Below are 12839 nucleotides of genomic sequence, written 5' to 3'. Positions count from 1 at the left end.
GGTCCAAGCAGGAAAAACTTTCAGACAGTAATAAGCAACATAAGTAATTTCAAAAACCTTCAAGATTTTATCTCTGAAAAAAAATCCTATTCTGCTTCAGAAATGTCTCTCATCAGTCAATGTTTTAAAAGTACACAGCGTGGTCATTGTAATAACCATTACTTCACACTAGTTTTGCTTAAAATAATAAAAGTACATTTTTGTGACAAACTAAAACACATCTTCGATGGTAAAAAAACAGAGATATAGATGAGAAGATTTTTCAATTTACCTTCATTCGAGGTGCATCTAAGTGACAAGACCAGGGTGAGAGTCTGGCTTATTTAGGAAAAGGCTTGTTAACACATTACTGATGACTCAGGCAAATCAGATGGCAAAATTACCTTTGAGAGGTCCCCAGCCTCCAAATAGAAGCAGATAACAAACACGTTCCAGGTAACCCAGAGGACTAGCCAAACAGCATACTGTAGAAAGGCAAGAGAGAAATAACATATAATTAATTTTGTATCAGCTGAGTAAGATTTAAATAGAACTCCAACCTTTGAATACCCTAATCTTAAGATTAGTGGTAAATATTAGCTATTGTGTCTAAGGAACAGGTCGAGATGCACATTCTTCTCTGTTGACTTTTTTTCTCACTGGTACTCACTGTAGCCTAAACTTGATTAAGGCTTTTATACAAAAGCTACAGTAGACCACATTTATGCTTTAAGGGGGGGCTGATTATGTTCTCCAGACATCTAACAAAATGGGATGCTCCAACAGATATATCAAATAAAAACCATCCAAAAGAGACTTGTATCTTCCTTTAGCAAAACCGATGCCATGCTTGATACTACACAACCTTTCTCCCAGTTATCTGGCATCATCTTCAAACCAGTCCCCATGCCTCAGTCCCATCTAAGCAGCCTTATATCTTTGCTGTCTTCCTTTCCTTTCTCTCTTCACCTTCTTCTTTTACTCTCTCGTGATCTCCCCTTATAGTGATCATGGAGTCATTATCTCTGATTTTACAAGGTTTGCTATTCAGTGTGTTTTTGTCACTGATGACACATTTTTCTTACCAAGTTATATTTATGAGCATTTGTTCAACTAAATGTATTAAGCATCTAGAGGGCAACAAGCCAGAAGGACACTGGGGATACAAAGACCAATGATAAATTCTCCCTGAATTCAAGTCAAGTGATGGAGACAGATAAGAAAAGAGAGGATTATTCTATAAGAATCACAAAAAGATGTATAGTCTGAGCACAAGGAAGGAAGATGGGAGAAGTATATAAACTACCCTGAGGGAAAGAAAAAAAAAAAAAAAAAAGACCTGCAAAGACTAACAGAAGAGATAAAACACCTTCCATAGAGGTGAAACAAGCTAATTTGTAGACTTGACCAAATCAAAGTGTGGAGGTTAGAGGGGCTCTGATGGAAAATGCTGAAAACAAAGAAAACATCAGGTGTGAACTACAAAAGAAGACAAGAGTGTATCATGTCATTTCTCTGCAAAATAAATACCAAGGGCTCCTGTCCTTTACATGGGACAAACCAAAATTTTTCTTTAATAGTTCAATAACCTCCATGCTCTTGCCTCTTGTACATGTTATTTTTTCAGACACATGTTTCAGTTCATATCTAGGGCATTATAGATCACAGACGTATCTGATTACTTGCTGTTCAGCAGACACAGAAAGCTATTTCTCACTTCTGTGCTATTTTGTATATTATTCCTCTATTCTTTAATAATCTTTTTCCTCCCTAGGTACTACTTTTACCACCAATAAATATTCTGTTTTTCACCAAGGCTCAAGTTAAATATTACCTCCTGAGTGATAACCATCCAAAGTGACTTGGCCCAACGAGTGGTGCTTAGTGCTCCAATGAGATCTTGCCCGCCTAAATTTCATTCCAAATGTCTAATTGCAGATGCAAATCTAATTATTTGCATATTTTCCTCCAATGCCCGATGACCAGTGCCTTGAGAAAAGGGGCTTTTTGAAATATATGTTTATACCTTTAAGTTGTTAACTTCGTACAAAACAGGATTCAGATAATATTCTGCAAATCAATGAACAAATGAGGAATAATACAGGGAAGATTGTACTATTTTCAGATGGAAGATGCATGCTCTTGTCCCAGACCTGATTTTTATGAGAAGACTATGATCACATATGGAGTGTGAGGAGTAAAGGTCCTACATAGTGAGTTTATGTAATAACACATAGTGACTTAGCTGTTTTCCAGGTGATGGATTTACCTTACTGCTGAATATGTATGTTCTTCAGTGAGAATAAAGTAAGAGTAATAAACTAAATGGTCCAAGACAAAAGAAGAAGTTTGAGACTCTGTATGAGGTGAGGGCTGGAGACTGGAAACAGGGTCAGAACACTAAACAGGCTGCAGCAAGGAATGTTAGTTCTAAAACAGAGATCCAATGAATATTTAAGTTTGCTCAGTACTGCAAAGCACATATTTACCTTACAATTCCAAGAACCTAAAAATCTAGACTTATTTGACTCTCTGACAGATCTGGATCTACATTTTATTTATTTATTTTATTTACTTATTTTTTTTTACTTTATTTATTTATTTATTTATTTATTTATTTATTTAGGATCTAAGTTTTAGAAATATACTGCAGTGTTGGGTCATACTTTATAAGTAACAGGTTAAAAAACACTAAATGTGTTTGTAGTTTCCTGTGACTTCCTTTAAGTGACTATAAAAAGAATAAAAGTGGGGCACCCAGGTGGCTCAGTGGTTGAGCGTCTGCCTTTGGCTCAGGGTGTGATCCCGGGGTCCTGGGATTGAGTACCACATTGGGCTATCTGCAGGGAGCCTGCTTCTCCCTCTGCCTGTGTCTCTGTCTCTCTCTCTCTGGTCTCATGAATAAATAAATGAAATCTTTAAAAAATAAATAAAAAGAAACGAAAAGAATAAAAGTGACTGAGTGACTTTGTTCATGGTGGCACACTTTTCCCACCTTATTTATGAGGGGAAGCAAAATAAGGACTAGTTTCTAAAAGCCAATATAGCAGAATAAGTAAAATATCGGGCAAGAAATGATGAAAAAATTTGTAAGATATATATAATATGTATATATAAAATATATATTTATTTTAAAATATATATTTTTAAAATATGTATATATATTATTTCTGGAAAAAAAAACTCAATGGTAGACGTATATCCTGATGCAGCACTAAGGAATATCAATATTGTAGCTTTTCAGCTTCCAAATCAAAATCATATTTTAAGCTCCTTAAATGTTGAAAAGGTCATGTGCATCCATGAGGTATATATGTCACAAGCACTACTTCAATATTACATGTTGAATATATAATAAGAATTTGGACATCATTTACACTTACTTACCTTAACGTGCATGCGTAGATCTAAATTATGCCTCGCTTTGTTAAAAAAATTAGGCTGAAAAATTTATGCTTCAGTCACCAAAATTAATAACTTTATGAAGGACAGAAAAGATCATGGGTCACAAGCAAATGAATAGCACAGAGAGATGAAGAATACGGGACCTGGAGGGAGGCTCTGTGGCTATTTTCATGCCAGATGGTCTCATTACACTTTAGTTTCCTCAAATGTAAAATAGCCTTAGTAAGAGGAGCAAACACACATAGTTTATATAAAGACAGAATAACAGAGTGCTTGAAAACAGTCAATATTTGAGTTCTTAACTACACGTTGCCATTTTATTATGATTATATCACCACTTCTTGTTTAAATAATATGGCAGTAATCGCCATTTTTTATCCCCTTACAATACTAACAATACACTCTTCACGTTAATGTAAAACATTCTCCTAATTAAACTTGCAATCTAGACCTGTTTTCATGAGTGCTATATATTCTTCTCTAGAATGTTCTTTTTTTTTAAAGATTATTTATTTATTTATTCATCAGAAAGAGAGAGAGAGAGGCAGACACACAGGCAAAGGGAGAAGCAGGCTCCATGCAGGGAGCCCGATGTGGGACTTGATCCTGGGTGTCCAGGATCACACCCTGGGCTGAAGGCAGCACTAAATCACTGAGCTACCCTGGCTGCCCTAGATGTTCTTTTTTTGATACACGAATGCCAATACTGATAGACCAATGGCATTTTATGAAATCTTGCTTCATATCATGTCATTACTATAATTTATTATTTCTGACTTCCCACCCTACATATTTATAAAGCATTCTATGTCTTGTTTTATGAGACACTTTTTTAAAGACCTATTTATTAGTAATAACTTTTTGAAAGATTTATTTATTTATTTATTTATTTATTTATTTATTTATTTATTTGAGAGAGAGAGAGAGAGAAAGTGTGTGTGGTGGGGAGCAGAGGGAGAGATAGGGAATCTCAAGCAGACTCCCTGCTGAGCATGGAATCCTACATGGGGTTCCATCCCATGACCCTGAGATGATGACATGAGTCAAAATCAAGAGTTGGATACTTAACCTACTGAGCCACCCTGGCACTCCCTTTGTTCTTTTTATCTCTTTTCTCCCAGAGTAATTTGGAAAGATAGGTCCAGAAGGAACATAACAAATATACTTTCCATATCTTTGCATTTACGTTCATTATTTTCATTCCATCCTATACTTCGTTACAAACCAGTTGACTTCACAGTGGACTCTACATCATTAAAGTTTTACAAAAGAGAATAACTGCCTGCAGTGGTGAGACACCTTTAATAAACACAGAAACCCATACTACGCTATTGGGGCGGGGGGGCGAATCCCTGCATTTTCCCAAAGCAAGGCTTTATCTCATTTAACTCATTAACTTTCTGTCATTTGACTCCTAACTGCTTTTTTTCATTCTCCATTTTTATTTTTTATACCTCCTTCTCTCATTTTAGTAGCTGGCATTTGCCTAAATCAAATCATCTTCAATTGAATTTTGCCTTGTTTCTTAAATATAGATTTTTTGGCATTCCCTTGTAAATCTGGTCTATGATTGATTTTTGTCAATTAAATCCTATCTTTCACATTGTTCTTAAAATTACTCATCATATTTATTTAAGAGTATAAATATCTGTACTAACTTCTTCCCAGTTGCTACAGCTACAGTTGATGTGATATAATTGACAATTGCTCAGTTTGAATATAATTGAAAACGATGTCCTGCCCAGAAGAGATAACCTAACAGGATAACAAAGTATCACACTTGCCAGATATCACCTTCCTTATAGTTATCTGCTATAAAATTAATTTTTCTTTAGTCTCTCCCTTTTATGTGAGAAAGTTATCTGGTATTTTATGTTTCAAGTAAAAAAAAACCAAAAACCCAACAACTATGAGAGAACTGCCATGATAGAAAAATCCCATTGTATGATGAAATTCATTCTTCAAGGGCTGATTTCTGTAGCACTAAATGACCATTTGAGAGGCTGATTTAACGTGAGTCTCCAGCTAAATGGTAAAAATTATCAGCTAAAAAGTAATTGAATCATCATGGTTTCCCTGTTGTATTTGTGGCTCTAATGATGAAATCAAATTAGCTGCGTAAGATAAAAATTCGTTAAGGCTGTCAATCACAATAGGCCAAAATATTGGCCAGATCCAGAGACATGGTGCTATTATATGCCATGGTTACATAATAATTAGAAAGACAGAGCCTCAGACTAGAACGCTGGTAAACTTTTCATTGGAATATAATGAGTCACACCTTAATGACACTGCCACTGCTTTTCTACCTCTCTCTCTTACAATAAACCTTTCTAATTAAAGTGTATTTTTTGAATTATAAAGTATATTTAACACACGCAAAGCATATGATTTTTAGTACTAGTTTCTCAGGTTTTCATGTACACACATACACAGAGAAAAACTTTTTCACCCTTATTTGAATTATATTCAGATTATGAATTATTTTAAGGAAAACTGGAATCTTTATGGCACTGTATTTGCAAAATAACTTACTGTACAAAAACTCTGGAAAAGAGAAGCTATTAAGACAAACAGATTTTTGTACTTTCTCAGTATGAAATGATTCTAAAATCAATTTCTGGAAAAAAAGTTTCCCATTAAAGCAAGCATTCCTTTAAAAAGGAGGTTTAAGGGATCCCTGGGTGGCGCAGTGGTTTGGCGCCTGCTTTTGGCCCAGGGTGCGATCCTGGAGACCCGGGGTCGAATCCCACGTCAGGCTCGCTGCATGGAGCCTGCTTCTCCCTCTGCCTCTGCCTGTCTCTGCCTCTCTCTCTCTCTCTGGGTGACTATCATAAATAAATAAAAATTAAAAAAAATAAAAAGGAGGTTTAAATTTATGATTTATCTGGCTTTCTAATTTCTTATTTCTCTTTCTTGTATGTCTGCAGAGAGTAGACATATTGGAATAATATATTAGCAGATAATATTCCAGTTTTTCAAAGAAACATTTCTATGTTTATTTAGGCTTTTTTTTTTTTTTTTGATACTAGAAGCTTTCTCATGCAAAATGTTATTGGGTGAAATATTGAATAATAACTACATTCTAATTATTTAATTCATTCTAATACATTTCTAATTATGTTTCACTATCACTTATACTTTTTAAAATGTTATGCATTTAAATAATTTTGCTTGGACCTTGGAAGAGCATCTTTCTTGCAAACTATTTCATTGTTTTATTTCTTCCCTCTCCCTTCCTCCCTCTAACATATTTAGGTGACAGTTGGATTGTAAACTACATAGGGCAGAGACCTATATTTTTTGTTTACCACAAAAATAGCTGGGATAGTAGATAGATAGATAGATAGATAGATAGATAGATAGATAGATAGATGATAGATAGATGATGAAAGGAGGGATGGGGAGAGAAAATGCTCACACAAACATATGTAATATATATGAGTGGACTAAATTATATTAGTGACTTTCTTTTAAAAATGACAGTTTAGAAAACTATTATTCAGTAAAGGTCAGAAGATGAAAGAGGGTAATGCAGTTCAATCACTGGCCACATGATGCTCTAAATGGCTAATCAGAAAAGGAGTTGGGTCAATCAGTTCACATTTATTAAGTACCAGCTGGATGCAACTATCTATAACAGATGTTGTAGAGAAACATTACAAGGATATAACTAAGTCAATCCCCTAAAATGATTTTTATTTATCACTGATATGCAATTGATACAATCTATAGGAATGGTTTCAGGAATGATTACCTTTAGCAGAAAGCAAAACTACCAGCTTACCAACATTACTGACATGGTGCTGCTACCATAAGAGGAATAATGTAATCCATTCTAGTAAACTGTGTTAGAAGCATTGTATTAGTAAATCATACCTTAAAAACAACTCCTTTAAGCAAGGATTTAGAACTATTAATGATCAAGTGTTTTAATAAATATAAATGTATACTCAAACAAATATCCTTGGTCAAAATGGTTGGACTATGTTCATCTTTTGTTCAAAGTTAATTACATTTTAGCCTAATTTTATCATCTTCAACAGCAATATCACTTAATCTCCTCAGGCATTCTCATATCAATTTCTCATCCATTGTTATGATAAGAAAAGAACAAAGTGGCCCACAGAAAGGAGCTTATTTCCTAGTTCTTTATCATTTTATGACCACGCACAGGCTGCTTTATGATTAAAATTCCATCTCCTAACTCAAAAATCCTGTTATATCTATGCCATGCTATAAAAACTTGTCCCTTAAGAGAAATACCTACATAAAAATACAGTTATTGCAACTTCTAGTTTGACCAGGGATGAAGACTCTGATTAGTTAATTAGCCAGAGCTGGATAGAAATCCAATTCTACTCATACGTCACATAGATCATAAAGGAAGACAGATTTTTCACATCTTTCACTAATGCTGCTATCATATGATTAAACTTACTTGTAGTTTTATATTTACTTATTTTAAAGACTGAATAACTTTAAGTTCATTTTAAAATAAGATTTATTTTGCTTTTCTCCCAATTACAGACATTTCCTATCGTATAAAATATTTAATATTTTAACTATCAAAAAGAGACATTTGGAAAATATCATACTTAGACATAATCACTGGTAACACATGTGTGTTTAAATTAAATAGGAATATTGCTTTATATTGTTATCTGATTTTTCCCCACTTGATTAAAAAGTCACCTTAAGTATTCTGAAATATACATGTCAATTCAATGATAAACTATTAATTATTGGGGGCACCTGGGTGGCTCAATGGTTGAGTGTCTGCCTTTGGCTCAGGGCGTGATCCCAGGGTCCTGGGATCGAGTCCCTCATCAGGTTCCCTGCATGGAGCCTGCTTCTCCCTCTGCCTATGTCTCTGCCTCTCTCTCTGTGTCTCATGAATAAATAAATAAAATCTTAAAAAAATAAATAAAAAATGATTTTGTGTATTTATTCAACTAATTATTAATTTTTTATGCTTCTCTTGTTCTATTTTGATCAATTCCTATAAATTTGGATTTTCCTTAAAATGTTTAGTTTGACATATTAAAACATACTTGAAAATATTTTGCTTACACAGACTATTTCTAAGACAGACTATAAATGTTAGAATGTCCAACGGGCATTATTTTAATGAACATATAAAAATGGCAATTAAATTTTATGCAACTCCAAATAAAAGCAGTATCCCAAAGGTATTCTATTCTTCTTGAAGCATAAAGTAGAAAATAATTCTCTTTGAAAAAAAATAGCATTCATTTAGCATGAAGACATCCATATATGACAAATTTTAACTCATTGACAATATTTCATACAGAGATATTTACAGCTCTATAACCCTAAAGCTAGAATTTCTTTGAAACAATTTTTGATATGAAATAAAAATAAATCAAGCTATATATTGATGTATGCAAATGAGAGATTTGAACAGCTAATATAACATAAAAACTAGAGAGAAAATCCCAATCTACAGTTTTAAAATCTGAAATTTATACAGTTTAAGAATCAAACAGTGATTTTATTCAATGATATTTGTTTGTCAAGCAGGGTTTTAAGATGCTGACATTTAATACATAGATTATAAAGTGAGAACTGATATGAGAAGAATCTCACCTCAAACTATTAAAAAGGCAATTTTTGTTTTCTTGTACATAATCATCACCACTTGTGCTTAAAAGTGAAATCAAAAACAGTATTTTTGCTACTCAGTAAATAATTAAAAAGTCAAATATACTGGCCTCATTGATTTTGGAAATCATAGTTAATGCTAGTAAGAGTGGTTTACCCTGTGGTGACGTTTCTTGGACTAGCCCAATAATACTTAAATATATGAAACTGCCTCTAGGTCTGGTGTTCTGGTATTTGAAGATCAAGTCAAGATAATATTATAATGTATTTTAAAAAAAACTAATATCTTGTGAATTTGAAAAATTTTATACCATACATATAACATTGTCTTTATTTCATTATTTTGCTATTCCTCTGCTCCCCACATATAAGATGGTAGACTGAGAAATGACCCTCGCAAAGGCACTGATATCCTAATCTCTGGAACCCATTAATATCATTTTATGTAGCCAACAATGATGGAAGGAAGGGAGGAAGGAAAGGAAGGAGAAAGTTAGGAAGAAAAAGAAAATAAAAGTCTTTGCAAATGTTATTAAAAGTTTTTAAATGGGGAGACTATCTTGGATTATCTAGGTGGCACCAATGTAATCATATATATATCTTTATAAGTGGGAGGCAGATGGATATTTTACACAGGAAAACAAATGGACAATATGAATAGAATAGAATGAGGTTTGAAGGTGTTGGCCTTGAAGACTATGGTGATGTGCCCACAAGCCAAAACATCTTAGCAGCTAGCAGAAGCTGGAAGAAGCAAGCAAGCTCCTCTGGAGCCTCTAGAGGTAATGTGAGCTCTGATTTTGGCTCAGTTATACTGATTTCAGACTTTTGGATTCCAGAACTAAGAGAGAATAAATTTCTGCTGTTTTAAGCCACCACATTTGTGGTAATTTGTTACAGAAACCACAGAAAACCAATATATCCATCCAACTCTTCTGTTCTCCAAAATCACTCTGTCAATGAAATGTCACCCTGGAGATTATTCCTAATACTTGTGGACACGTGCAATTACCTTCAAAATTGAGGTCCACTCCCTTTGGGCAATTATATCACAGCTTCACAATCTGTCCATTGATACTTTTGAGATTGTAATGTTTGAATGGTATGCAACACAATTTTTTTTTGAATTTATATGCCTTATGTAATTGCTGTGAAAATCTATTAATAGAAAATGAGGTACTCTTGTTTTATATGAGCCTCAACCAGTTCTCAGTGTATTTCCAATATTCTAACAATACAAGGCTGTTTTATTGTTTTCAGAATGTATTGTATAAAGTTCCAGGATGCAGAAATCAATAAATTTAGAGTCCTGAATATTACCAGAGGTGTGAAAAATGACAAAATGAGTTAAGTACCTGGAAAATATATAATTTCAAGTAATGTTTTATTGTGACTAACTTTGAAGGGAATAAAGGGGAAAGGAAATGATAAACATTATCAATATAATAGGCTGGTATTTTTTTTAGTTGGGAAAATGGATCACATGACACTAAAAATATTAAGAATTCTAATAAACAAAATAGCAGTCCTAAATTTATCAATCATCATAGTCGCCTTGGAAATTTAGAGAGGTGTTAAATTGCTGATTACTTAATATCTGTCAGCCCAGTATTTATATACAGATATTCTTCTGTAACACTTTTTAGCCAATATTTTAACACTCAGTAAATACTATGACATCTGTCCCAGTGGGTAAGTGGAAAGCATTATTTTAGGCATATTCTTAAGAGCATTTTGGCCACTTTGATGTATGTGTGACCAGTTCACCAATGTAACTTATGATGCCTAAGAACATTGACTTGTCTTTTCTTATGACAAATAATTAATTTAAAGAAGATGTACTTTACCCACGTATTGAATTATAGATTTTAAACTGTGCTTCTTGGAAGAATTCATGGCACATATGGACAATGATACTGTTTATAATGCACTCTAATATAAATAAAAGCCATAGTTCGCTGATGAAATGATTGATTCAGGGGCTTTGGCCACCCTGGGTTCTTGAAGGACTCAACATGCCAACACATTTGCAATCTATTAGCTGTGACAATACGGGAAGTTCTGCTCAGAAAAAACACACATAATGCACAATTCTATTTAAAAAGATACATTTGCTTGTGTATCAAAAATAAAGTCTGGCCTGTCCAACCTAATAACTAGGATAGCTAATTCTGCATAAGTCTTTATATTCTATATAGTCACCTAAAGGATATTTTGGAGTATCACAGAGCTGACCCAATTAATTGTGTGATAATTATAGCTAACAAATCAAAGAGGCAATGTTCTTTGCGTTAATGGCCAAACCTACATATAATATGTATTGCTCCTACAGTATTCTCAACTAGGTGCTTGATACTTTTGAGATTGTAAATATTTGTTTGATGTTTGAAGAGTGAAGTTCCAAATTTATATATGTTAATAATGAATTAAAACTATGGAGTATTTTTCCCATTTTAGAAGATTTTTTCCTTTCCTTTCCTTTCCTTCCTTCCTTCCTTCCTTCTTTTTTTTTTTTTTTTTTTTTTTAATTTGCTAAAGAACTTTTCCTTTACTATCTCAAAGGTAGGGCTTAAATCCATTACCAACAGGATTATGTTGGTAAGATGGATAAAAATTAAAGCAAAATGAAAACCAACTCTTTCAATCAGGAATACTTTTGGCTGCAAGTAACACAGCGAACTAGAGAAGGTTTTGTTTTGTTTTTTTTTTTTAAGATTTATTTATTTATTTATTTATCATAGACAGAGAGAGAGAGAGAGAGACAGAGACACAGGAGGAGGGAGAAGCAGGCTCCATGCCAGGAGCCCGACGTGGGACTCGATCCCGGGACTCCAGGATCGTGCCCCGGGCCAAAGGCAGGCGCTAAACCACTGAGCCACCCAGGGATCCCCTAGAGAAGGTTTAAATACAAGGGTTTTTTTAAAAAAAATCTCTCCTCATATGAAGTCTGGAAGTGGGCTGCTGTTGGCTCGGTGGCTCAGAGCTGCTGTGGTTGTAGATTCATACGGCTGGAATTTCTTTCAAATCCTCACACGGTAATACACTCTGCAAGCAGAAAGGTGCTGGGCAGAAAAGGCCCCTTCCTTCTGTAACACTTTATTCTTTTAGGAAAAAAAAGTTTTTCCCAGAGGCACTAAGTGGACTTCCTCACACCTCACTAGCTGGATCTGTGTCATATGCCTGTTGTGAATATAATCACTGGCAAAGAAGATGGAAATAATTATGTTTGTAACCAACTATAATTCATCCCCCCCACACACACCTGTGAGAAGATTAGATCTCCCTGAGAGCTTCGCTGGCTATTTAAATATCTGAACAAAATTGGGATTCTTCTGGCAGAGAAGAATAAGAGGACAGAACTGTCTGCCACTGAAAATTATGCACGTTTTGTTTTTTTTTATATGCAAAAGTGAATCATCACTATCTTATACTTTTTATGAGTCTCTTGTTTTCTAGAGAAATACCTAATCCTTTGTTTCAGTAAGACTATAGAAACTCAACTAAATAGAAGTGCAACTTAATATTACAACCAGTAAGTAAAAGTAAGTAAAAAAAAAAAAAAATTCAGACTATCTATAGAGGAAAAACATGAATTAGATGAAGTGTCTTACAAACCATTTTCTAGATGAAGTACATACATAGAGGAAAAATACTGTACTTAGTGTTAGATTTCTCATTGGAAATGCAGAACATCTGTTCTTGAGAAAGAAGAAAAAATGTTATGGAGAATATTAAAAATACTAAAATAAAGAAAAGAGGAACTTTTAAAGAGTCATATGTAAAAAGTTAATAACATTTTCAAAATTTACATAAATATGCTTCACTAAGAT

The 12839-nt window shown here is 33.8% G+C and overlaps 1 protein-coding gene across 4 annotated transcripts in view; it reads right to left on the bottom strand.

The window, feature by feature from the left end:
* The window catches only part of NKAIN2 (sodium/potassium transporting ATPase interacting 2), a 957142-nt gene that overhangs the window by 432235 nt on the left and 512068 nt on the right, over window positions 1-12839 (bottom strand). For all 4 annotated transcript variants that reach the window (XM_025422930.3, XM_025422928.3, XM_025422929.3 and 1 more), the window contains exon 3: window positions 384-464. In XM_025422930.3, the coding sequence (XP_025278715.1) occupies window positions 384-464 (81 nt within the window). The remainder of the gene's footprint in view (window positions 1-383; window positions 465-12839) is intronic.

Source organism: Canis lupus, chromosome 1 (genome assembly GCF_003254725.2).
Source record: "Canis lupus dingo isolate Sandy chromosome 1, ASM325472v2, whole genome shotgun sequence".
Lineage (NCBI taxonomy): Eukaryota > Metazoa > Chordata > Mammalia > Carnivora > Canidae > Canis > Canis lupus.
The sequence above is the reverse complement of the archived record's forward strand: the minus strand, read 5'-3'. Positions and strand labels throughout refer to the sequence as shown.